Source organism: Manacus candei, unplaced genomic scaffold (assembly GCF_025592945.1).
Source record: "Manacus candei isolate 608988 ecotype Guabito, Panama unplaced genomic scaffold, ASM2559294v1 h1tg000028l, whole genome shotgun sequence".
In the NCBI taxonomy this organism is placed as follows: Eukaryota; Metazoa; Chordata; class Aves; order Passeriformes; family Pipridae; genus Manacus; species Manacus candei.
This window is the reverse complement of record NW_026138076.1, coordinates 37,213,099-37,240,249: the sequence shown is the minus strand read 5'-3', so window position 1 is coordinate 37,240,249 and position 27,151 is coordinate 37,213,099. Positions and strand designations below refer to the sequence as shown.

The window sequence follows — 27,151 nt, the reverse complement described above, 5'->3', positions numbered from 1 at the left end:
CGGTGCTTAAGGGAGTTAGCTGTACTGGAGATAATCTTTTCAGAGGATGAAAGATTCCCTAAGAGTCCAGATGGCGTACAGTGCACCTCCCAAATGTGGTTAAAGTTTGCACGACTCGGGCCAGAAATGTATTCCCGCTACTTAGCAACGCTGCAATGGAGGGAGGGAGAGGACAAGGTGGGAGCATTGGTTAGCAAACTCAGGATTTATGAAGACACTGTCACCGCCCCATTACGAGCCCACGTCTCATCTGTGGAAACCAAACTGGCTGAACACGTCCGAAGCCTAGAAGAGAAAATTGAAGAGGGACACCAGAAGCTAAGAGAAGAAATTAAGGAAGGGATTTTCCATATCTCGCCAGGACGAACAAGAGTCTCTGCTATCAGGAGCCAGCGTTCCCCAGCTAAGGAGAGAAGGTACACTCCACGTAGCGATCTATGGTTTTACCTCCGTGAGCATGGAGAAGATATGAGGAAGTGGGATGGGAAACCCACCTCTTCCTTAGCAGCCCGGGTACGTGAACTGAAAAGAGGAACAAATACCATAAAGAACTCTTCAAGGGTAAACGTTGCTCCAGTCTCTCGTGGGCAAGACTCCAGACGGTACAGGAATGATGATACGTCTGATCCTCTCGAAGGGACCTCCAGGTCATACCCACAAGAAGAGCACAATGAGTACCATGACCAGGACTAGGGGTGCCCTGCCTCTAGCCAGGTAGAGGAGAGGGACAATCGAGTCTATTGGACTGTGTGGATTCGGTGGCCTGGCACATCAGAGCCACAAAGATATAAGGCTTTAGTGGACACTGGCGCACAATGTACATTAATGCCATCAAGATACGTAGGGGCAGAATCCATCTCTATTTCTGGGGTGACAGGGGGATCCCAACAGCTGACTGTACTGGAAGCTGAAGTGAGCCTGACTGGGAAGGAATGGCACAGACACCCCATCGTGACTGGTCCAGAGGCCCCGTGTATCCTTGGCATAGATTACCTGAGGAGTGGGTATTTCAAAGACCCAAAAGGACTTCATTGGGCTTTTGGCATAGCTGCTGTGGAGACGGAGGAAATTAGACAGTTGAACACCTTGCCTGGTCTCTCAGAGGACCCCTCTGCTGTGGGACTGCTGAAGGTTGAAGAACAATTGGTACCGATAGCCACAGCAACAGTGCACCGTCGGCAATACCGCACCGACCGAGACTCTGTGACCCCTATACAAAAGATGATCCGCGAACTGGAGACCCAGGGGGTGGTCAGCAAGACTCGCTCACCCTTTAATAGCCCTATATGGCCAGTGCGTAAGTCCAGCGGAGAGTGGAGGCTGACGGTGGATTACCGTGGACTCAATGAAGTCACACCACCCCTGAGTGCTGCTGTGCCGGACATGCTGGAGCTCCAGTATGAGCTGGAGTCCAAGGAAGCCAAGTGGTATGCCACCATTGACATAGCCAATGCCTTTTTCTCCATTCCTTTGGCAGCGGAGTGCAGACCACAATTTGCTTTCACTTGGAGAGGTGTGCAGTACACCTGGAATCGACTGCCTCAGGGGTGGAAACACAGTCCCAGCATTTGCCATGGACTGATCCAGACTGCACTGGAAAAGGGTGAGGCTCCAGAGCACCTACAGTACATTGATGACATCATTGTATGGGGGAACACAGCGGGCGAAGTCTTCGAGAAAGGAGAGAAGATAATCCAGATTCTCCTAAGAGCCGGTTTTGCCATTAAACGGAGTAAGGTCAAGGGACCTGCTCAGGAAATTCAGTTCCTAGGAGTGAAGTGGCAAGATGGACGCCGCCTAATTCCAATGGAGGTGATTAACAAAATAGCAGCCATGTCCCCACCAACCAGCAAGAAGGAAACACAGGCTTTCCTAGGCGCTGTGGGCTTTTGGAGGATGCATATCCCCGAGTATAGTCAGATTGTAAGCCCTCTCTACCTTGTGACACGGAAGAAAAATGATTTCCAGTGGGGCCCCGAACAACAACAAGCCTTTGAACAAATTAAACAGGAGATTGCCCATGCGGTAGCCCTTGGGCCAGTAAGGACAGGACAGGACGTGAAGAACGTGCTCTACACCGCAGCCGGGGAGAATGGCCCTTCTTGGAGCCTCTGGCAGAAAGTGCCTGGGGAGACCCGAGGACGACCGCTAGGATTCTGGAGTCGGGGATACAAAGGATCTGAAGCCAGCTATACACCAACTGAGAAAGAGATCCTGGCTGCCTATGAAGGAGTTCGAGCTGCCTCAGAAGTAATCGGCACCGAAGCGCAGCTCCTCCTGGCACCCCGACTACCAGTGCTGGGCTGGATGTTCAAGGGAAGAGTTCCTTCCACACATCATGCCACCGATGCCACATGGAGTAAGTGGATGGCTCTGATCACGCAGCGAACCCGGATAGGGAATCCTAATCGCCCTGGGATTCTGGAAATTATCACCAATTGGCCCGAAGGTGAGAGTTTCGGACTATCCTCTGAAGAAGAGGAGGAGAAGGTGACACGGGCTGAGGAGGCCCCACCATATGACAAACTACCCGCAGATGAAAGGCGATATGTGCTCTTCACGGATGGCTCCTGCCGCATTGTAGGGACAAACCGAAAATGGAAGGCAGCTGTATGGAGTCCCACACGGCGAGTTGCAGAAGCGACTGAAGGACAAGGTGGGTCAAGTCAGTTTGCAGAGCTTAAAGCCGTTCAGTTGGCTTTGGATATAGCTGAACGAGAGAAGTGGCCAAGACTCTATCTCTACACTGACTCATGGATGGTGGCCAATGCTCTGTGGGGATGGCTGGAGCGATGGAAAAAGGCCAACTGGCAGCGCCAAGGGAAACCCATCTGGGCGGCGGAGATGTGGCAGGACATCGCTGGCCGGGTAGAGAAGCTGAGTGTGAAGGTCCGTCACGTAGACGCTCATGTAGGCAAGAAACGGGCTAATGAGGAGCATTGTAACAACGAGCAGGCGGACCGAGCTGCCAGGATTAAAGTCTCTCAGGTAGATCTGGATTGGCAGCACAAAGGAGAATTATTTCTGGCTCGATGGGCCCATGACGCCTCCGGTCACCAGGGGAGAGATGCAACATACAGATGGGCTCGTGACCGAGGGGTGGACTTAACCAAGGACATTGTCTCACAGGTCATCCATGACTGTGAGACATGTGCTGCCATCAAGCAGGCCAAGCGGGTGAAGCCTCTATGGTATGGTGGACGGTGGTCAAAGTACAGGTATGGGGAAGCCTGGCAAGTTGACTACATCACGCTCCCCAAAACCCGCCAAGGCAAGCACTACGTACTGACCATGGTAGAAGGAAGCACTGGATGGTTGGAGACATACCCCGTGCCTCATGCCACTGCCCGGAATACCATCCTGGGCCTTGAAAAACAAGTCCTGTGGCGACACGGCACCCCGGAGAGAATTGAGTCTGATAATGGGACCCATTTCAAGAATGGCCTTATAGACACCTGGGCCAAAGAGCACGGCATTGAGTGGGTGTATCATATCCCCTACCATGCACCAGCTGCTGGAAAAGTTGAGCGGTGCAACGGACTGCTGAAAACCACTCTGAAGGCACTGTGTGGGGAGACTCTCAAACACTGGGAGCTGCATTTAGCAAAGGCCACCTGGTTGGTCAACACCCGAGGTTCCATCAATCGAGCTGGCCCTGCCCAATCAGAACTTTTGCATACTGTAGATGGAGATAAAGTCCCCGTGGTACATATGAGAGGAATGTTAGGGAAGACTGTTTGGATTAGTCCCACCTCAAGCAAAGGCAAACCCATCCGAGGGATTGTTTTTGCTCAGGGACCTGGTTCCACCTGGTGGGTAATGCAAAAAGATGGGGAGACACGTTGTGTACCACAAGGGGACCTAATTTTGAGTGAGAATGGTCTGTAATGTTTCATTGTATATATATATATATATAGATAGATAGATAGATGTATATAGTTTTAAAGGGATATAGTTTTTAAAGGGGGTTAATTTGGGCATGACATGGATGGCATAGAATAAGGGGTGGATAATGTCCTAGTTAGGACAGCTGAGATCAGTTCATCATGGTGGGTGTAACCCAAAACTGTATTCTATAGCCTTCCATGTCATTTCCCAGAAACTAGACTATTGTTGTCAATAGACTATTCGCACCCTCTGCCCATAGAGCCTGACTCCTCAGGCTATAAACTAGGTGTTAAGAGGCCTGTGAGATAGAAGGATGTTTCTGTCCTCACACCCTTTGTGAACTCCCCGCCCTGAGGAGAGTACCAAGCATTCCTACCTGAACTGGAGGATATATAATCTTGGAGTTTTGGAACATTTTTCAACCCACTCGTGGGATCCAGAGGACGGCTGCATCTCATCGCTCTCAACCAGACTTAGACCACCACTGGACTGCGATCACCAGTTCTGGCCAGACTGCAGCAGCTCTCCCACCAGCAGGTTCTTCCCCTCTCCCTTTACTTTGGACTCAAACAGGGCCCAAGGAACACCACTTTGTTCAGGCCCCAGGGTACTGGGTTATACATTTGGGTTTTTGTGGGTTGAGACCAATTGTTTGTTTGTATTATTGTACTTACTGTATTATTTTAATAAATTGTTATTCTGACTTATAATCTCTCCTTTGAGTTGGGTTCATTCCCCCTGCTGGTTAACTTTTAAACCAGCACAAACACCCATGTCTTTACCATGTTTTATTATTGTCATTCAGTTTGAAATTTTGAAAATTGATTGCGAGCTACCATATGGCTCCCAAGTAGCACAAAGAGTTTGTAGGTTAAAATAAGTTCTAGAATTACAGAATATACTGAGTTGAAAGGGACCCATCAGGAGTATCAAGTCCAACTCCTGGCCCTGTGCAAGACAGCCCCCAGAATCACACCATGTGCCTGAGAGCTTTGTCCAAACACTTTTGAACTCTGTCAGTCTTGGTGCTGTGACCACTTCCCTGAAGAGCCTGTTCCAGGTGGTTGAGCTGCAGGTGAAGGTGAAGAACCTGTTATCCATCCTAAACCTCCCCTGACTCAGCTTCGTGCCATTTCCTTGAGTCTTGTCACCTTCTTTTGGATTAAAAAAGTGTTTGCTGTTTTATCTACACAAAGTGTTTTTCAGTTATTAAGAAACAAGGAAAAACTGGATGAAAAATAGAGGGAAGGAGGTTTTTTGTCTATTGAAACAATGTCACCTGGCCTCTTGTGAGTTTGATATTGCAGTATTTCAAAGCAAACTGGTTTTGGATTAGGCTTTAGAATATGAAATAAGAAAAACTGTACTGAGTCAGTGCAAGGATTTATCCAGCCCTTCAGCTGTCTGTCTCCAGCAGTGGTCACAAGCAGCTGCTCACAGAAAAGCTGATATGTGAAGGCACAGGATACTTTCTTCAATGCTCTCCCAGTCCGTCACTTTGAAACTCGAGGGATCACCTGAAATTCGTGTTACCTGTTTATTTATTAACCCCCAAAGGATCTCTGCTGCTCACTTGTGCAGTCCAATTTGGCCAAGTTTGTAGTTTTATATCTCCATCTTCTACTTCAGCCATTCATCACATCTTTTAACCTGCCTAGTTTGAAAGTGCTTTTGTTTCAAAGCTGTCTTTTTTTGGTTTACACTTAAGGATCAGAGGGAGGCCCTGGTCTTTGACCAACAGTATCTTTACAAGATACTAGAGCATGTAGCATGTGTGCAGAAACGATGCAACTTCCTAGGCAACACTGGCTTACCTAAAAGCAGCAATTGCAAACAAATCCTTAATCTGATAGTAGATACACATTATGAGCTGAGACAGTGCTATGGCAGAATTAAAGAACACTTGTAAAAATTTTAGCAAAACGATTTTATCAACAACAGTGTACCAACAGGCTAATTATGAGACAATAAAGAGGGTTTCTTTGGCAGTGAATTTATGTTATAGTATAAACTGACTGTTAATGTTTCTCAAGTACCATAGATTCACTTTCATTTCTTTTTCATGTCCTGTTTTCTGAAGAAAAAATTAGAATTTATTCCTCTTTTGTCTGAAAAACTCTATAAGAAAGTATCAGGGTATCTCTTTAGACTTGTATAACGTAATTCTCATGTTTTTTATGAATATATCATAGTTTCAGTTGTTATTTCCCCTCTTCGAACAGTTTTATGTGACAGCTCCTTTATGGTCCTGATAAGTCATCCTTTTTGGTTTGATTACAGCAGTAATCTGGGGACCATAGCAACGTGTTTTGCTTATGATGTATGTCAGTGGTAAATAGAGGTCTAGTCACCATTTCCTTAAATGGTGAGAAATTGTATTTTTAAGAAGGAGAAAAAAAGACAGATCCTGTAATGCTTCCAGAAATAATAAGAAACATATTACTTTAATTATTTGTGCAACAACTTCTTTGTGCACATCATACCAAAACCCCTAATGTAATGGTTACTTTCCTTGTACAGTATAAGAATTGTTAGTATCTTTTGCAGGTGCTTGGAAAAGTACAACATTTATACAATGATAAGAATATTTCACTGTGTATCTTATTAGTTTCACAAATTGAAATCAGAATGTCACTGCTAAAATGCTTAACAAAGCATCCTAATGATTTGCTGTAGAATTTGTAACAGTCACGTAGCTTTCATGAAATCAAACTCCCATCATTGGTAGAGTTTCTGAATTAATTAAAGACATTTGAAAGGAGAGGAGATTGATATGCTTTTCTCATGTTGTGCTGAAATGTTACTGTGTTGTAGTCAGTTAAGTACTATGAAAAATAAGAAAACTGGCTTGGATTGCTTTGGTATTGTAAAAGTGAAATAAAATTTTGTTGTCTTGTCAAAACTCTTCTGCTTAGGAAAAGCAGTACAAAGCTGTCAAACATTACTTGTAAGCCTTGGTTAGATAGTATTTGGAATACCCTGATAATGCATATTAAAGTGTGTTGGTTTTGTCTTATTGAATTGAATATGATGTGCTTTATACTTAATTTTCAGTATCTCAATTGGGGTGAGTGGATAAGAATGGAGTGCATGAGTGGTGAACCTGAATTCGCAGTAAAAGCTCTCCACTTTAATAGCTTTCCATTGTCAATTACTGGCAAACCCCATGATGTGGCTTCCCCCGAGAGAAGGTTCGCAAAGGGTAAAAGTGCCTTTTGGTCCTTGCTTAAGCAATTAATTGCAGAGGAAATAGTCTTTACAGTATGTGTGAGTGCCTGGTGTAGTGATGGAAGCTTTTTCGTGAGCAATACTACTAAATCCTATTCTGAGTATATCTCCCTAGTCTTTTATTGAAACCCTCTGTTTCCCTATGATGCTTCATACCCTGCTTTCCCATACAGCCCCTAAAGACCTTTCTGAGCTCCTAAGTGTTACTTGGGCTGAAGGCACTACACAGCTCTCTGCCAGTTGCCTGTTTGACTGACTTTCAGGTTGAAGCTCATGCTGAAGCCCCTTGCCAACTTAGGCTCTTCTCATCTGTGCAGACAGTGATTTTCATGAAAGTTACAGAAGCTTTAATTTTCTAACTCCGTTGCTTGGACTAGTTAGTATTGACCACTGTAATAAAAAAATTATTACTGAGGAACAGATGGACAGACAGCAGTGATCACTTCCAGCATGTGCATGTGAATATGTGAACTTAGTGGGCTGCCCATGAGTGTAGGACAAAAGCAAGCCACGTAGTTGTCCTATTCTGGCAGCGCTAAACCCAAACTGATGGTTCTGGCCAAAATACTTGCCAAAATCTACAGATAAATTACTAAATAACTGGCATAATTTCACAGGTGGAACAAGTCAAAGAATGGCAGCTGTGGGTTGTTTTCAATATTGCTGGATATATGTACAGTGATACAGGGGTCATATATTGTTGATATCAGTGAATGAAACTGCAGCCTTATTTATCGCAGAGATTGGTACAGGGATTTGTTGATTTCCATGGTGGCATCAATTATTTGATTTATGTTATTATTTTCCTCTATTCATTTAACCAACAAATGATCAAAATCTTCCTGCCTCATGCAATTGTTGGGACAGTTCAAAAATGACCCTTTTCTTCTGTTTGTGCTACATGCTCCTAATGTCACAGTCGTGAATCTCGTTCCTCGGGACAGCAGTCTGTAAAATTATTGTAAACACTTAGCGGTGTGAGGTTTAATTAATGCCAGAAGCCTTCAACAAACATCAGTTGCAATTTGGGATGTGCTGAGTTAATGATTCCTGCACTCTGCCTAATGTGTGTGCTGTTAAATTTATGTGCCAAGTGACTGCTGCTGACATTAATCACATCCCACCGATGTCCCTGCGTGCACAGAGGGAATGAAAACTGCAATCCAAGAGATGTATTTCACAGGCAACACACTTAAACATCTCCACTTAGAGACCTAAAGGACATGGTAGCATTTCATGTGGTAGGGGAGAAAAACATAACAAAAAATTAACAAGTGCTTTTGATACTTTCAAAAATTAATAAACTAAGTTCTCCAAGAACAACTTTATATTAAATGTGTTGCAGAGTCATCTGTTAGTTAATGCTAGAGGATTTTCGTAATGCTGTAATTTTATGTTGTATTTGTTTAACCAGAGAGTTTTTCCTTTGATGAATGCTGATAGTCACAGAAAAAAGAAAAAAAAAAAGGAAAGAAATTATGGAAAAATAACCCCAACCCTTCAAAAACAGATGTTTTGGACAGACTGTGAAATTCTGTTTGTGTACCCATGCAGAACCTGTCAGCATTTAAAAACATGTACACCATGAAAGTGATAAATGTGGTAGCTGTGAAGAAGGATAAAGAGAAAAACCTGAAGTTATAAACTGTGGTTTCTTTCTTTACCAGACTTGAGAGGTTTATGTTCATTTACATGTTAGCTCTGTGTTTGTGGTCACCTCAACTCTGCCAGCTGAATCATGAGCATACCAGCTAGAGGTGATGTTGTGGCAGTATATTTTACTGAAAGCAGAAGCGCATAAGGAATAATCTATCCAATCCATTTTGTCCTACTCTAGGTTCTTAGAGTTAATTCTCGCTAGACTATGAGAAAAGTGCTACTCCAATGAGACAAATACTTGGAATAAATATGTTTATATCCTTGTTTAAGGGGTAGGGTAGAGATTTTCAAAGTTGGAGTTGTTTCTGAAATACTTGAACATTAGTTTGCAAGGAATTTAATTAGAGACTTTGTGTCTCATCTCCATTTTCAGCTAGTAAACATAAGAAAAGCAGAACCTAAATGGGGTAAAACCTGTTTATTCTTGATGACCAAGTACTTTACAGCTTATGGGTCAACACTTGGTTTGTACAAAAACAGTAACCAGTTTCATATCTTAAGTGGGGCTGTTAAATGCTTTAAGTAAATGAGAGCTCTAATTGAAGAGAATTTAATTGGTTTTTAGGTGATGTGCATTTAGATAAAAATACTCAAGCATTGTGAATCAATGGTGTGCAAGTTGGATATTTGAACCTAAATGTGTAGTAATTCAGTATTGTACCGAATACTCTTCACTGTTGTGGCCTCTGAAAAGGTAACTGAGCCCAGAAATTCCTATCTAATGTGAATGTGTTGAAATTTAATGGTGTGAGGAAGACTGCTTTTCCAGGACATGAGATTTAGGCTATGGATTTATGCAGCACTCCATAAGTCAGCAGGTGGCTTCACACATGACCTTAACAAATAAAACACCTATTTTTTACTTTTCTTCAAATATTTGTGGGATGATCAAGTCAATAGTACTAAGGTGGGTTTTGTTTTTTGCTGCTGTAAGGCTTAGTGTCCCAGTATCACAATTTCTGAGTTATCAGATTGGGATAATACTGACTCCTAGTCTTGTCTGTTGGGTGTCATATTTTGAGAAAGGATTTTATTTATCTAGGTGGTCCTAGCAGTTTGTGTAGCAGTGATAATTCAAGTATATATGGATTGAGAGGGATAAAATTCTGTATTAGATGAGCTACTGTAAGACTTACTAATATCTTCTTGGACATCTGGATGCAACCATAACATAAATTAAAACTAGCAACAATGCTTATTAAAAGTTCAAAACTACTTGTAGAGATAATTTCTACATGAATTACTGTGCTTGATATGTCAGCCTTGTGAAGGGTCATGGCTGCACTAGTGTTTGTTTATTCTTTCCTTTCAGGGACCACTTTTCTCAAGTCATGGTTTTTGTTTTTGTTCTTCAGGTGTTAAGATTGTCATCACTTGTTATGACCATATTATTCACAGAGTGTGACCCTATAAATTTTTTATTGTTTTGCATTATTCAAAACCTGCATGCCTATATCTGGGCCATATGTGAATGTGTGATCCTGGATTTTTTTTAATTTATTTTTATTTTAGAGATGTGATCACTAGAAAAAGTTTCTCTATACTTCTAGTGATGTGTTTACTTACATTTATGTCTAAAAGGAGCCATGAGAAATATAATCAGTAAGGAAATGTCTGCTTGCTATTCAACTTTACTAAATGAGTGAATGATAAAAATAAGCAGTAACCAGGTATTGCTTTAAAATGTAAATCATAAATTTTAACACCAATTGAAAATGTAATCTTTTACTTTCTGTAACAGGAAATATCTGCTGTTAAAGAATTCTCCTGATCCAAGAAACTCAATGGGTGTACTTTTTTTTCACATAACATAAACAGATATCTATATTTTAAAGCATCTTCTCAAGATGATTTCTAAAAATAAATTCAAACACTCAGGTATATTTGCAAAATCCTTATCCTGACATTCTGGGGTCATCTCATGTCCCTATGAAAATTTGTTTAATTTTGCAATACATACACAAGGGGTAATGGCAATGTTTATGATACAGCATGGTCCAGTCAAATAAATGAAAATCAGAAGATACAATTTTTAAGACTCTTTTCCTGTCTCTGACATTTGTCAGCTCAGTGGACAAGGAGATTCACTTTTTTTGTGTGTTTTGTGTTTCTGATTAGATAGACTGTGCTCTCAAAGCTTGGAATTGTATTTTATTGGTAAGGTCGTACAGCACTCAGAAAAACAGAAGAGTTTTTTAACTTGAGGGGCTGGGGTATGGAAAATTTAAGAAAATAATTGAGATAATAAGGATTTCGGAACTTTTAAAATAATAGTAATAACCCTCTCTGGTTAGGATCTAGTAAAACTTTTCTGTATTGTGAGTAAGATTAGCTGGTGTGTCTACAACAGGACTTGTAACTCTATCAGAGTTGAAACCTTATTAAATATTGTTGATCTTCAAAGAGCTGTCGTGAAGTGATTTTACTTTTAGAAACTGTGGGTTTTTTTATTAAATTTGGACTTGGCAATAACTAATTATTTAAATATTGCAAACTGCTTGAGGCCAGGCTTTTCTTAGCCTTTCTTGATTCACACCTGGATATTGTGTTCTGATAGAAATCAAAACAGAAGGTATGTTGTCTTTCATTCCAGATACCATACTTAGCATATGCATGGAACTTTGCCTTGTGTTTTACAAAAAAATTATAATGTAATAATTGAAAAACTGTTTTGGTTTGTGTGAGTCCTATGTGAAAACTTTGAACTCTTCACTGAAATTCCATGTTGTTTTGGTGTTTGTTGTTTATAGTGATTTAACAGAACTATAACCCTCAATGAAATCTGTATTTTTGCATACTTGGATGCATTCCCACCAAGTTTTCCCTTGTTTTTCTCCTGATCAGTGGGCTAGTCTCCTTGGGGATGATCATACCCATTTGCCACTGTGATTCCAGAGTAATGCCTTGAAATTTGTTGTGGCTTTTGAGCACCTTAGTTCTCAGTACATTTATCTGCTGAGTGTTGAACCAAGCTGTAGCTGTTTTCTCATCCTGTACTGAAGAGACAGCTTGGCTTTTTGCTGGGCTTCACAAAGCATTTTCAAGTGTGATGTGATTCAGCTGTACCACAGCTGATCACTGGAGCTATGCTGTATATGTTATGTTTTCTTCCCAAACTGAGATTCAAACCAATAGGGACTCAATTTCTATGGAAATAGCTGTCATAAAGTCAATTCTGTAGCTCATTGTAGTCTGTAAATTAGGTAGAATAGATGGTGAAAAGCAGGATTTTTTCTGTTTGTTGTCCCTTTGCTCTCACTGCCTAACTGCTGCTGTTGATTAAGTTTAATCCCAAAGCACATAAAAATTAAAAGATTTTGCATTTTTATAAGTCTTCTGAAGAACAGCTTTTTCCCCCCAGTTCTGTGGTGAACATAAGTTGCTATTCACAGTGAGGTAAATGCCTGAAGCAAGGGAAACAATGATTTGTAAGTTGTAAATCTGACTGCAGTGTTTATGACAGCCATAGGCTGTTTTGGACATATGCTGAGAGAAAATGTAAAAAGACCACATTTGTTTTCATATAGTTGTACAATAATCTGTACAGACTATAGGAGAGAGAGATTGAGTCTTTTGAGTATTAAGAGATTTGAAGGCTAAAAGTTAATTCACGATATTATTCTTTTTTAATCTAAGTAAGAATAAAGGTGAAACAGCTAGGAGGTGAACAGGAAAACAACAAAAAAACCCCAAACCACCTTTTAATATGCTATCAGCTAGACAAAATAGATTCCTTAGGGGTGAAAACCACAGCTGTACTGTCCTGTAGACTTCTGTTTCCTCTAAAACAGCTGGAACAGTACATTTTGCTCTTTGATTTAGTATGAGCACTCAAGGTGATTTTCAAGCATTTTCTTTTTGGAATTTGCAATTAAACGAAGCACCACAAGTGGTCACCATGCTGTCACAGGTAAAGAAATGGGTGAGAGAATAGTCACAAAAAATAACTTTGACCTATTCACAGTCAAAGCTGTGAAAATTGTTTTGATACTCTTCAGTTCGGAGAAGGAACATTTTAGAAAGCCAGTCTCGTGTTTCAAGATGATTAACCTATATTGATTCCCTAAAAATAAGTAGTCTGGTAGTAACTGACTCGACTTCTTTCCTACTATTTGTCTTTCAGTGATGAAGACTAAGGCCTTTTCTCACTTACTCTTTTATTTCACATTTCTACTTTAATATTTTTACTTAGATGTTATCAGCTGATGTCTGTTATCTTCCTATTTCAGCACCTTTTGGTGATTTATTACAAGCATAGTAATAACATAGTAAGTATTCAAACAATTACACTCTTGTAGTAGAGGTAGTAGTTTGAGATATAAACTACATGTGAACTTATTCCAATGTGAACAAATAGATAGGAACATGATCCTTATTGGTCATGGTCTAATGCTTTTCACTAAGGCTGTTGAAATACTAGAGTCAGTAATCTCAGTAATTTAAGCAACTGCAAATGATTGAGAAAATGTCCTTCCACATAGTTTTTATCTCTCTCTAACCCTAACACATTCACGCTCTCAAACACACACACATGTGTACGTGAGAGGGAGGGGTGCAATGAATGTTGCTGGTAATGTTGCTGTTAGGATTGCTAACAGCTCTTCTTGCCTTTTCACTAATTAGGATGAACCCAGGGAATAAAATTTTTTCATGCTCTTATCCGTATCACCTGCAAATGTACTTTCATGCTATTTATTTTAGTAAGAAAGAATAACAACACACAGAATGGTAACGCTCTATCTTAAAAAGTCCTAAAAATATTTTAAAAATAAATTACTTGGTCCCTTCTTGGTCTTTAGAGAGGCAAAGGTACCTATTTTGTTTACGCCGTAAAGAAAAAGGATAAGGAAGAATCTATTTGCAGTCTTGTTACTACATAATATCTTATAGAGAAGGTGGAGCTGACTCAGACAAACACAGAGCAAGGGCAGAAAGCAGGAAGATGACAACTGAACCTTCTGTGATTCCATGAAATCTCTCAGAATAAAAATTGTGGCATTAAGGAATCCCCTTGTACTGTGTTTTGACTTTCTCTGAATCCTTACTTTGTAACCCAGACTTACGAAAAAGCTTTTGTGAGCTTTTTGATGTTTGGGGAGAAGATGATAGAGTGCAGCATTTGAAGTTAGTGGCATGAGGACTGGATCACGTGTGGAAAAAGTCACTAATTATTCAGGTCCACCAGGAAGCCCCTGAAAGAAGGCAACTTTGGTGTTTTAAAATGGCAAAAAGGTCTCAAGGAAATTTAAGGACTTGAAAAACCTTAAAAAAATGCTTTAAAGTGTTACTTTATAATAGTAACTGATTCTGGGAGTAATGATGTGAAGGCAATAGAAGGCTACTGTGGAAATATATGTCCAGGTAACTTCTTTGTTATGAATTAATGTTAAAGTGTGCTACCTGGCTTGTAAAGATTTTTCATTTCCTGTTTTGCTATAATTGAGAAAAAGGAAGAGGTTTTAGTTCCAAATGTATATTTGCAGTATCTGGGCACCTGGAAATTTTCAGTCTTTCCCATTTGTATTAGTTAGCTTACTAAAAAGTAAATAAAAAGTATTGCCACGTTAATGTGGAATCAGAACTTGGATGTATTAAAAATGGATCTCACTACACATATGCAGTTAAATGAGCAGCTCAGGGAAAGAAGTGGATTTTGTTATTCCAACCTTTCTAGATTTCCTAGTTAACTGTTTGCCTTAATGAATGTTTTGACTTCCTCTGTGTTTTTATCCCCTGTTTCTTCAAAACATCTATTTGTCAATCCACAGAGAAAGAACGCAAATGTTAAATTTGATCAGATGCACAGTTTAATCCTAGTATTGGTCCAATCATAATGTTACTCGAACATCCAGTGTCTGTATCTGTGTTTGTAACTAGAAAATTCATGGAGCTTTTGAGCAGTAAAATGTGACTAAATAGTAGAGTAAATATGTAATAATAGCTGTTTTTTAAACACGTAAAAATGCTGTAGGCACTGCACTAGTAAATTCAAACCTCAAGAAGATGAAGCTTTTCTGTCAGAAGTGAGATTACCTTTTTTATGAATTCAGTTTTAACTCTAATTACATCAACAAATTGGGGCATAAGTATCTTATACAAGTGAGGAGATGAGTCTGAATTCTGTTTCCCCCCACCCCTTGTTTAAGGGGCTGAAATAGCGGAGATAAGGGTTACTTAGATGTTGATGTCTTCCTATTGTTTACTTAATATAGTGGTGTACATATCTTGCCTTGAAATGAGTAACAGGAGAACTTGAGAGTCAATTAACTTGAAATTCAGTTTAAACAAATTCTGTTTTATTGTGATACACACCTGTCTGTAACATTAAAATACACTTTTGTAGATCTTGAGGAATTTGAGTCCAAGATAATTATTTTGTATGCATACAGCTGAAAAATAAAACTGTATCAGTAAGTAGTAAAACATAAATCAATACAGTAAAGGACTTTACTGATTCTCCTTCCCCTCCTGTGTGCCTTTTCCTGCCTTACCCCACATATTTACAGTTGTTTCATCATATGCTTTCTCCTGGAACCTAAAGTAGTATACATACAGGTTTGATGAGGATCAACATTTCTGCTTAGTGATGAGTTTCAAACGAAGTATCAAAATCCTTTTTTTTTTTTTTTGGTGAAACATAGTAGTATCAAAGCAGCAAGATATCTTTGCTCAAGCCTGTCTCAGAGATTCCATGTCACACTTCCAAAAATGATTGAGGTACAGAGGGACAAGGATGGGAAAAGCAGAAACTAGTACAATAAAGTGTTCGCATCAGGGGAAAGGAAGTCATCTCAGTGTTGTGATCTGCAGTGGAGTTTGCATATTCCTTAATGTTTCTTAAAAAAAATTAAAAATTGTTTCTTCGCTATTGGAAGAGTGCTGGTGTTTGCAATAGTTCCTGCAGCTACTCAGTGCTTTGTTACCTGTATTTGCTGTGCTCTGTATCAAGTTTCAGTGACATCCTTCTTGTGGGCTCAGCTGTACTTCATAGTTGGACTGTCTGAGTTCACCCTCTGTTTAAGAGAAAGATAAATTTATAAAGGGATATCACAGTAAGGAAATCAACCTCCCTGTGAGAATAGTGCCATACTAAATCTATATCCTAACAACTGTCAATGCATGACTTTTGAATTTATCTGGATATTTGTAGCTGTAAAGCCAGTGAGGAAAAACATGACTCACCTGTGCAATGTTATTTTGTTTTACAGGAAAAGGCTCAGTGCTTTCAGAAGGCTCTTCCTTCCCAAGCAGATAAATCAACGCAGACAGAACTTGTATGCCATGATGTAAGTAGCTGTATTAAACAGTATTTTTTTATCATCTTTATGGGTGTTCAGACTTCTGTCAGCTGGTTTGCCTCTGCTGCTGTTGTGTCCGTTTGGGGATACTAAAATACCTTAGGAAACATGAGAAGTTAATTACAATTACCTGCCATCACACCAATGCCCTGCTAATTTTAGACTTTACAAAGAGCTGAGAAATAGCATAAATGAATGTGGAGGGTATCTATTAGTGGATTGTAATTTTTTTTTCAGTATTCATTTACACACTTACTGACACTTTAATTAGATTATTATGTTTATAATTGTTGTATGCTGTCCCAACAAGATTTGAATTTTGGAAGATAATTGAGTAAGTACGATTTTGCCAAGTGATCTTAAAATTCCATTTCCTGAAGAGCATCTCTCAGAATTTCTCCTAGAATGTGAATTCATAGTATGTATCCTCATGCAAGAAGGTAGTCAAGGAATATTCCTTAATTGTAGAAATATTTTTTCCCCTAGTTTTTCTAACTACAAGTATTTTGTCTGTGGGATATTGCTTAAATTTATGCAAGAGATTCACTTGTTTACATGAGCCTTTGAATAATCTTTGATTAAGAATGCCACTATGTGGAATATTTAGCATAGTTCTATTCTGTGATCTGAGCAGTTTAACAGTAATTCTTGCCAAAAACTGTTCTGCAAAATAAGGCTGTGGCTGTGCATTGGTATATATCAACGTGCTGATTCAAATTTATGAAGAGAATGATGGAATTAAAGCAGGTTTTGAAACCTTCGTTTTGGTATGTTTTGTATCAGTGGAGCAGTAAAGTTTTGTCTTCTGAGTCTTTGCATAGTTTTCTTAAAATAGAAACATAAAAGTTTCATGTTCTAATCTGAAAAGTTTTTGAACCAAAGTAGGCTTCAGTGTTTTTTTTCAGTCTCTTTTAAGCTGATTCAAGCCAGGAGTACTAACATTTCTTTTTAAATAAATACATTGAACAAAACCGTAGTTATAATTATTCTCCTTTTATGTATTGCTCAGCAATTGTGGTTTGCTAGATGGGTTTTTTTGAGTATTTTCTTATTTAGGGCAAATAAATCAGTACTTTACTCAATGTACCCATATGCACTGATTTCGTGGTTTTGGTTTGATGAATATGAACTCTTATGTTCTACTTTGTGAAATAATGTCTGGTGGAATTTACTGAAACTCTGAGGTGTGTATATATTACTGGTGAAAATGACATAATATTCAAAAATAATTGCAACATACGAAAATGTTTTTAATTATATATCCATTTCTTCTGTGAGTAATTATCCTTAACAGCTGCTTTCTTATATCTTGGATGTCAAATAAAAGTCTTCACTAAAAATGTTAAAAAGCAATATGTAAGATTTGCGGGTTTTTCTGTTGGTTTGTTTGGTTTTGGTTTGGTTTGTTTTTTTAACAGGTATAACTTAAGCATTTGATTGTTCTCTCCCAAATCAAATATGTGGTACTTATGCTGGAGAGATTCCTGCTGCTAGCAGATTGTATCTTTTTTCCCTTTTTTCAGTCTGCGTTCCCTTGGAGTTTGAGAGAGAAGGTGTTCTATCAATAAAATAAAAAATAAAATTACAACTCCCTCTCCCAAACAGGTACAGGTTTCTGGCTGAGATCTGAGTATTAAACATAATAATAACAACAGTAAGTCAAATATATCCTTTTCTTTAGCAGCATCCTCTTCAACATTAGCAGAATGCATTTTTTAAACTTTCCTGGTTAAAATGTCTCTTTACTTTGGCATGGTTGCAATAATATATTTTTTTTAAATAGGCTGTTGCAATGCAAGAACAAAAGGAAATGTGGAATGTTTTTCTATGGAACAACACCTCACCTGTATTTATCTGGTACAGAGTATTTGTGCAAATTCCATTTCAGTGAATTGATTGCAGAGAAATTTGAATTAATATGCAGGAATAAGACAAGCCTGCTATCATCACCGTGAAGGGAACTGAGTGAAGAAGGATGTGCAAATAAATAGTATAAACACTTTTTGTAATATTGTTAAAAGTTTTTACTCTTTTATTTTTTGGACTGTGCAGCTTTTCTTCAGAGGATAGCTATTAATGATCGGTTCAACTGTGTTTCTGTGGAAACTAAGTGGCAATTACATTTGTATTCTTTGCTTTTGTATGAGATTTTAAAGATCAAGTTGTTACTGTGGCAAGTAGTATCTGTTCATCATTTTATTCAGGATGTCAGTAAATGCGTATAACTACAAGAACATTGTGCTATTATGAAATAAGATTCAATGGAAAAACATAAAACAGACCAGAGAATACAAGATATATTTTTCACTCCATTAGTCGCACATTCTGAGAAGACTGTACATTGAATACTTAAGATCTAGTTTAAGAGGTAAGCAGAAAATTTAAGTTCATTTCATCATCGTTACAGAGTTGCTGCTTTAATTAAAAAAAAAAAAACAAAAATTAACCAACCAAAAAAATAACCCTCATGTTTTTTATTTTTCCTTAATTCAACTTTGGAAGCGAATAGTAGTTAGGAATTTGTGTAGCATTATTTCATAAATGTTGTACAAATGTTGATATACGCTTCATGCTATAATATTTCAGAAATGCTCAAGATAGTACCATTGTGAATGGCTTGTTTTATATTCTCGTATATTTGTTCGTTTCACTGTATAATCTTAAAAGTTGCCTATTTTGCAGTGCAAAAAACTGAGGCAGGTTAGCCCCAAAATAAAGCAATGCTTGGGGTTTTTTGACTTCTGGACAATGTCTCCAGTAGTTAAGAGACTATTCTTTAGCCTTGGAATTCATTTAGATGTGTCATTAAAAGTAAATGGAAGTTCTGACTTTGACTTAGATGAGGAATTAATCCTTTTGTCCATAGGGTGTACAGTAATGAAATAAAGCTGGAGGCTAATCTATATTTAGGAAGGAATGGGTGAAGAAATGAGGAAGTGCAGCGTTTCAAAGGGAAGAAATGTTCTTGTTTCTGTGGAGCTGCTCTGATGAAGCTTAAACAGTATTAAGTGAATGTTTATGTGTTTGAGAGGGGATGGAATTTAATATATTGTATTTTATGTTAGCAGCTATAACATAATTACAGTCAGATTCTGGCTATCAATATGATCAGTAAAGTTTGGATCATGCAATCTCCTGCAATGCCTTTAAATTGCTGGATAATACTTCTGATAGACTTCTGTTTTTTTCCCATACAGCACACTTAGATTTTTCAACTGAAATTGCTTTACAGTACTGTATTAGTAAGCAAGTGGAAGATAAAGTCTGTAGCAGTAAAGATAATGTTTCTCATAAAGAACTGTTTGAACTGGAAAGCACACTGTTTAATGTCTTTTCTATATTCAAATGATCTAATAGAAACTTAATTATGGAATTAAAACATAAAGTTTAAAATAATTTTTGATAAGGATGAAAGAGGTCTTCCATGATGAGAAATGCTACTGTGTTCTTAAGTGATTAACATGACCACTTTACTGCTTGAGTAGATTGAAAGTAAAATACCAGCCCAACTACCCTATGTATTCAATGGAAGACATTAGAAAGTAATCAGGGTTTCTTAGAAGGCTTTGTACTGCAGAATGTCAAGGGATCTTCATCTTGTGATAGTCCTAAATTTATTCTGTTTTCCAATATGTCTACTGAGAATCATTTAAAACGCACTGGGAGTCTTGCATAAAGAGCCATGTGCACAACAGATTGATGTCAAGGCTGCTAAATAATAAATTATTAATGTGTCTTCAATAATCAATGCTAGTTTAACCTCCTTCACCTTTCTGTGCTTGCAGAGTCTTATTTTATTGAGAGATCAAGGCATAATTTCTTCCATGTCGATCAGGTTGCTGGAATGGACCGAAAGATGAATAGATACAGTCAACTAGCATTGGGACTGATTACAAGATTATGTTAAGGGATACAACTCTAATAATGGCTTCTAGCCAAATAAGTAGTCCGAAGTATCATGCAGGCATCACACAAGCACGCTGCAGCATGTGCCACTGCTAATGCATTTTCATTAAAATGTGTCTCAGAAGCGGCATTAAACAATCACAGTACACTTCTCATTTCTGTCACCAAAAGAAGTCCAGCTCGGCACCACTTTGTCAGTCTTTATCAGTCTTCAGATGAAAAAGTTTGTACTTAATTTTATTCTCCACAGAGTAGAAATTCTGAAGAACTGACATGATTTCTGCAGAGTCTTTTCTGTGCTTGCCTTGTGCTGTTATTACAGCTTTCACATCTGAGAACTGCTATTCTCTTTGTTCTTTGTCTTTCATACTGAGAGTAAAGCTGATGTAAACAGGTTTTGGACTGGTCCTAAACTCATTCCATATTTAATGAGAGTTTTTTCCAGTTTAGTGATGCTTCTAAAGTCTTAGACAACAAACTTGTATGGCATTGCTCACAATCTGCTACAGTTTGATTTGCTTTGCTACAGACAAAAATTACCTTTCCTTGGTGATCACCAGCATTGTGTTTATAACAGTGCTCTGTGATATACCAGAAGGCACTGACTTTTATCACCTGTACAATCGTGCAGTATTAAAATCCATACTGATACATATTTTAGGGTAATTGTTTTGTAGCTTGCTGTGAATTGCCTTGGACATTGTGCCTCCTTTAACCTCTTAAAGCCTGGGTACTATTTCTTTTAGAGCCTCTGAGTTTCACTGGGAGGAAGTGGAAGATATGGGGGTGGATGCTCTAACTGTTCACCCTCCACCTCCCTTCTATGCTCCTTATCCTCCCTGGCAGCCAGCCAGCGTAGCTTATGGATGCTGTGAAGGGACTGTGTTGCATTGTCCTCTACTTTAGGAGGGCAGGGGAATAGAATACTGAAGTACTTGAACTTCTTGAACTTTCCAGTTTAATCTAAATACTTTCCTGCCCACAGTATTGCATAGCTTGTTGCAGCATGAAATGAGTTGTATTTTGCCACTTAAACTAGAAAATGCATCCTGCTCCTGTTTCCCCTCCTCGCCTTGGAGACTGATGTCCATCTGCTATTGCATCTTACCACTAGATTATTTTTCTCCATTTATTTCTTATTTTCTCTCTCAGTTTATTTTCTAATGTATACAGTGAAATACCACAAACTTATGCATAATATACCTTTGTCTAATGCAATTTTTTTAAAAATACCTTTAGAAATCAAACAAGCCGTTAACTTGATATTTGCTTTGGTTGTATGTCTATGTACCTATTCATATCTGGATATCCAAGTTGTTCTTGACATGCTTCATCCTTTCCTACAACTTCCTATAGAAATCATTTTCTCTTCTTATGTGCAGTTTCCTTTTTTTTAGTATACAATTTCAAAATACTATTTTAAAATCCACATATGTTTTAAGGTGTCCTACTTATGCAAATTGTCAAACTCTTCATCCATTAATAGTGAAATGTTATGCTGAAACTTTTTTTGGTTTTAATGATTGCCTTCCACCAACCCTGACCAGACACACTGCTTCTCCATCAAACCCCTATGTACTTGGTGTTTGAATTCCATTCAACCACAAAATATTGAAGATGAAAGATTTGTTACACCTGCTCACAATGGGGATAAACAGCTCAAGTTACTGGTGCTGAACTTTCCAGAGGACACATGTGCTGAGGGTTTGGTGTCTGTGGTGCTGTGCAAAAAGTGATAAAAGTTTTCACATAAAGAAACTTCAAAAGTAACTGGGTTCTGGGACAGAAACTGAGGCTTGCCATATGGAAAAGACGGGCTTCTTCTAACCACTTTAATTCTGTGGCAGATTATCAGTAGGTTATTATGCATTTAATTTTGCCACCTTTAGGAGTGAAGAACAATAAAATTTGTGTTCCGTGTGGTGTGTAGTTGGTATGAATGATCTTTAGTTTTAATTTGTGGCATGCAAGTTGGTTTCTGGCTGCTTGTGTAAATAAACTGTGTACCACTTCAATATTTGTAGTAGTATGTGGTTTGAGGATATAATAGCTGTTTCCTTGTAGACCCAAGCTTAATATAATGCTGTAGTCTCTGTATCTCTAAAACACTGTTTTCCTGTAATTTACTCTTTATAAACAGAACAGTGTTCTTCTTGCCTGTTAAATTTTCCATCTTTCTACTTATTCTACATTTTTCTGTCATAAACTTCTTCTGTCTTGATATCTGCAGTTATGCTACTGCTATCTTGCTTTTAAAGTGCAATAAAATATGAGGTATATAGAAATATTGACCAAACTTACTGTCACTAACTTTTGCTTAGGTGTCTTGGTGTGGGGGAGAGAAGAAAGGGAAGAAGCAAAGAAGGGTGTTTAGTTATTACTACTTATTCGTCCTAGAAGTTTTTTTTTGTTTGTTTTGTTTTTTTTTTAAGACATAGCTTTTCCCACTTTTTCTGCTTTAGCTCCATCACCGTGTGCAGGGTTTTAGTTCTCCAGAAGTTTACTTTTTCACTTTATATCTGTAAACTATAACCATTTTGTCTCATTTCTTGTTTTACTTGAATTTCTTTACTGTACTTAGGGGTATGACTTACCGACATTTTATTGCAGTAGTGTATTTTCAGTGTGTTATAGTTACACTGTTTCTATCATAAAGATGCTACCAGACAGTTCATGACATCTCTGCATGAAATAAATGAGAGTTAGCCCTAGAATTAATAGCACGTTCTTACTGTATCCGCTCTGACCTGTTACTCTAAGGAGAGAAAGAAATAGGATACTGAAAAACAAGATGTTTCAATAGTTTTTATTTGATTTAAATTAAAAAGACATCCTTGTTCCATCAGATTATACCTTGCTTACTCATGCATTATGCTGAATACTAAGTGTCCTGTTTGTAAGGCTGGAAAGTAGCAGCACTGAAGCCTTTTCAGTGTTGTTCAAAAGAGTGAAGTGGGAATTTAGTGAAGTGTGCTCAAAAACTGTCAAAATTCTAAAAAATAGTAAGATTTTGCAATAGCCTTTGAATATATTTTCTTAAAAATGAGAAAAATTTTGTTTCACCTTGAAGAAAAGATCAACAAAGAAAATTGAAAAATGAGGTATGGATAACCACTGCATTATAAGACATATGTATGGGTTTTGTTGTCTTGGTACATTTGGAGTGAGTGTTTTTAATACAAGATGATCTGCTGACACAGTTTTATCGTAATGTGGAAGTGGTTTATGTTGTATGTAGGTTTCCTTTATTAGCATAGACTAGCTCATTCTGGTGACCTTTTTCCAGTACAAACATAGCATCTTTTGTATGTAACTGTTTTCTAACTAGAACCGTGTCATACACAAGCTGATGAGTCATATTTCTGATTTTGTCTGCCTTGTCACTTAATTCGTTGATATGTTGATGATTAGTGTGAAAGAAGCTTTATTATTACATGCTACCTGCATGACTGCATACAGCAGAAACAATCATTTTTCATTTAACCTTGTGTTACCATCAAACCATGCATCATTAAGATTTCATTTCATTTCTTCTTTTTTTCTTTTTTGTTTTGTTTGTTTGTTTTTAAAGGCCCTGTGGAACTCTTCATGTTCTGACGGCTTAGTTTACAAACCTATCAGCATCTCATTGGTTCCATCATTATTAAATTAAAAAACAACATCTGGACACTCTGCACTTATGGATTTAATTATATTCTGCTGTATATGAAATGAACTGCAAGTCACCATTGCTGGCAAAATTCTACTACTTATCGTAACATTTGTATTATGAACAGTCAAACCACTTTTTTTGGCAATATCTTCATTATTAAATGTATCTATGAATAAATTATTAGTAAGCCATCACAAAGTTATTATCTGAAATAAAAATTGTTCTTACCATTTTGTGCATTCAGTCATCCATTGGTGATTCACTGTAACTAAGAAAATCCTTTGCTGATGCTTGTCTCAGAGATTGAAAAAAGTGTCTTTAACATCTGGAAACCTGAGGAAAACATTACTTTTTAAAACATGTATTTTTTTCTTCCAGTAGCAATACTTTTGCACCAATTGTGAATACAGGGTCAGGACCTTTCAGTATGTGGTCTATCTGATGAATGTTCATAATGATGTATATAATTCTTATGTGGGACTCAAGACATTTCTGTAGGGTATTAGGTAAGCTTTTACAAGGCCAGAATTTACCCATCTTTATCCCAGGAAATAGGAGAGCTGATCCTGAAAACGTACACTGATTTTTTTTTTAATCCACTGGAATAATGGCTTTACTTTCTATCTAATTTTCCTGCATCTTCTAAGAGACATTGCTAAGACAACATTAATGTGAGCAAAGTAAATGTTGCGTTTGCTGGACATGACTGTGCTACTTGAGTTGATAGTAGTTGTTGTCCAGAGAGGGTGGGGTGGAGAAGGGTAATTCCTAGTTCATGGCATTATTAAGCAAGAAACCACAAGCAAACAGTGAAGTTCACCACAAACCCTGTCACCACTGTTAGTTGCTTCAGTGTAACCTTACCCAGGAATGGCTTAATTCACCTGAGGATGTACTCTACACCCACCCTTACCAGGTAAGATAAGAAGGTGCTTGTGCCAGCAGTATTCTTTAACCTTTCCTGCTAATACTTTTTCTTACTAAAAAGATACAATACTTGAATCTTATTCTTCTGCCATTTCAGTCAGGCCTCATAGTATGTAGTAAGAACAGTTACTCAGCTGGAGCAACTGTTAGGCACCTGTACCTTTATTTTCAAACAGAGGACATACTGCACTAATTTAAAAAAAAACAAAACATTTCTGCAGTTTTTCTTAAATGGAGCTGAACTGAAAATAAAAACATTCAGCTAAATATTCATTCAGATCTTTAAAGCAAATGAACCTTCTTCACAGGTGATGTTGCATTATGTTGTCTGAAATTCTTTACAACTTCACATAGTGTTATTGTTTATCAGTCTTATATCATCTTTTCTTCTTTGATCATAACAGTCATCTTTGGCATCCTCTCTTGCCCTTTTGGTCAGGCTGCCTGAAACTTCTTTGCGGGTTTAATTGTGTAGTTCTTACTGTGTTTGTTGGAAGTATCTTGTAAAACCAATTAGTAGCAAATCCATAATTTAAAGAAACTATAGAAATGAGCATGTGCATGTTATCTTTTTGAACTTAACCTGTTACCATTCTTCCTTCTCTTCCTTGGTCTAGAAAATCCTTTTTGTAATCATTGATGAGCATAGAAATGTCTACTTTTTGCTGCTGTTATGATTGACAAGTTCTATTCAAACTTCAGGGAGAGACAATCAACACTTTATATACATAAACAAGACCTTAATGCTAGTTTAATTAAACTTTTAACAGTCTGATCAAAGAGTTTTTAAAAATTATTGTTGCAGTACAACACAGCACAGCTAGCACATCTAGTTGAAAAAAATAAAAAAATTAAATGTACATAATGTTCCCAGTACCTGTCTCTTTCGTTGATGTATTGCTCACTCTTGCACAGACTCTTGTGATCTGGAGTCCAGTGGCTTCTAGTTGGTTGGGAGCATTACAGTAAATCTACTACTACAACTCCTTGGAAGGAGTCTGATAATAATGTTGATTTCTTTCTCCTCATTCTGGAATCCAGATGGAATCTCTCTAATATGTTTGTTAATATGTTGTACACCTTGCTCTTTATCATTGGTTGCAAGTTTATGTGATATCTCTGTTATCCTTACAACTAGTTTTACCATGCTCCAAAGATTTCTTTCCTTTGATGGTGAGTAACTTCATAGTCCTGGAACTCTAAAACCTGAACAACTGGTTCAAAAAGGTGATAGTAACCTGGTCATTAGATAACTGCCCTTTAGAGCTTAAGTAAAATATCCTACAAATATCCAGAAATAAAATATTCTGTAAATACCCAGGCAGGCCAGGCAAAACCAAATCTTGATGCCTGTGTCGTTAACTTGATCCAAAGCCTGCACCTTGTTCCAAGCAATGGCAGCACCGTGTTAACAGAGATACAACACTAAAACAGTATTGGCAAAATACTTTGTTCTCATTCTCAGCATTGGCATTTAACAAGTACAGGAATTTGTTATTTTAACTAGCACACATTGTTTTTCTCTATTTGATGCATTTCAAGTGATACCAGAGAACCTGAGTTTGCTTTCAGCACTTTCCTCCAGGGACTTGTGAATGTGCGAGTGCAAGGCTGTTTCACACAGCACAGGAGAGGGAAAAGTAGAAATAGAGGACTGAAAAGTAACAAAGGTGCAAAAATGTTACATCTAGAGCAAATATTCTGTGGTAAATGTTGGAGAGGCTGAGAAGGAACATGAGTGATTTTAAGAGGAGTCAGATTATAAGCGCTCAGAAAGGAAGACAAGTCTCAAAAAGCCTGGGGTAGGATAGAGAAGCAGAAAGGTTACATTTTGCTTGAATAGAAGGGAGATTTTTTTTTTCAGTCAGTGTTTTTTTTTGTTTGCCTTTTCCTTTTAATTTGATCTTCTGAAGCAATTTCAATATGAAAACACAGAACAGTGTGAATACTGACATAGGAAGTATTCTGCTGTACTTCAATAAGCATTTGGGCCAATAAAGAATTCCTGTAGCTTACAACATTTACAAAAGGTGTTAAAAATAATTTGTAACATAATCATTGAGGTGGTTCATGGACATAGATGCTGTGTGCATAGTGGGCATAGGTGAAAGAGCTGGAAATTTTGTTTTTCTTGAGTAGATAGGACATCAATGGCTTACTTCTGGATCTGAGTTTACCCAGTGTTGACCAGTAGTTTTTAGGTGTATTTACAGTATTTGGTCACTTAGATAATAGTTTAAACTGTTCGGGATGCTTTAGACTTTTATGTAAGTGCTAAAAGTTAGGAGGACAAAGCCAACATATAATATGTGATGTGTTTTACTAACAATAGAAACAGAAAATGCCATTTCTATCTCTGACCTATTACTAGTATTTTCTCAATAGAAATGCAGTGAGAAGTATATCCAGACTGTGTACTCGTCCTTCATTTTAATACAGTGCTCTTTTAGTATTCATTTATTCATTTTTAGTAATGGAAGCTTCTACTTTTTAAGAGTCAACAGAATATTAACATTAATGATAAAACAACAAGAAGGAACATGAAGGGAAAGGATTATAAATGATATTTGGGGAATAGTAATATGTTTCTTTT

General features: G+C 37.9%; 1 protein-coding gene across 4 annotated transcripts in view; it reads left to right on the top strand.

The window, feature by feature from the left end:
* Nucleotides 1-27,151, top strand: part of CCSER1 (coiled-coil serine rich protein 1) — a 655,853-nt gene that overhangs the window by 391,493 nt on the left and 237,209 nt on the right. For 3 of the 4 annotated variants that reach the window (XM_051789750.1, XM_051789751.1, XM_051789753.1), the window contains exon 9: nucleotides 15,984-16,061. In XM_051789750.1, coding sequence (XP_051645710.1) covers nucleotides 15,984-16,061 — 78 coding nt within the window. Of the gene's footprint in view, nucleotides 1-15,983; nucleotides 16,062-23,550; nucleotides 26,923-27,151 lie in introns of those variants that run through there. The other variant, XM_051789752.1, reaches the window with a different exon arrangement.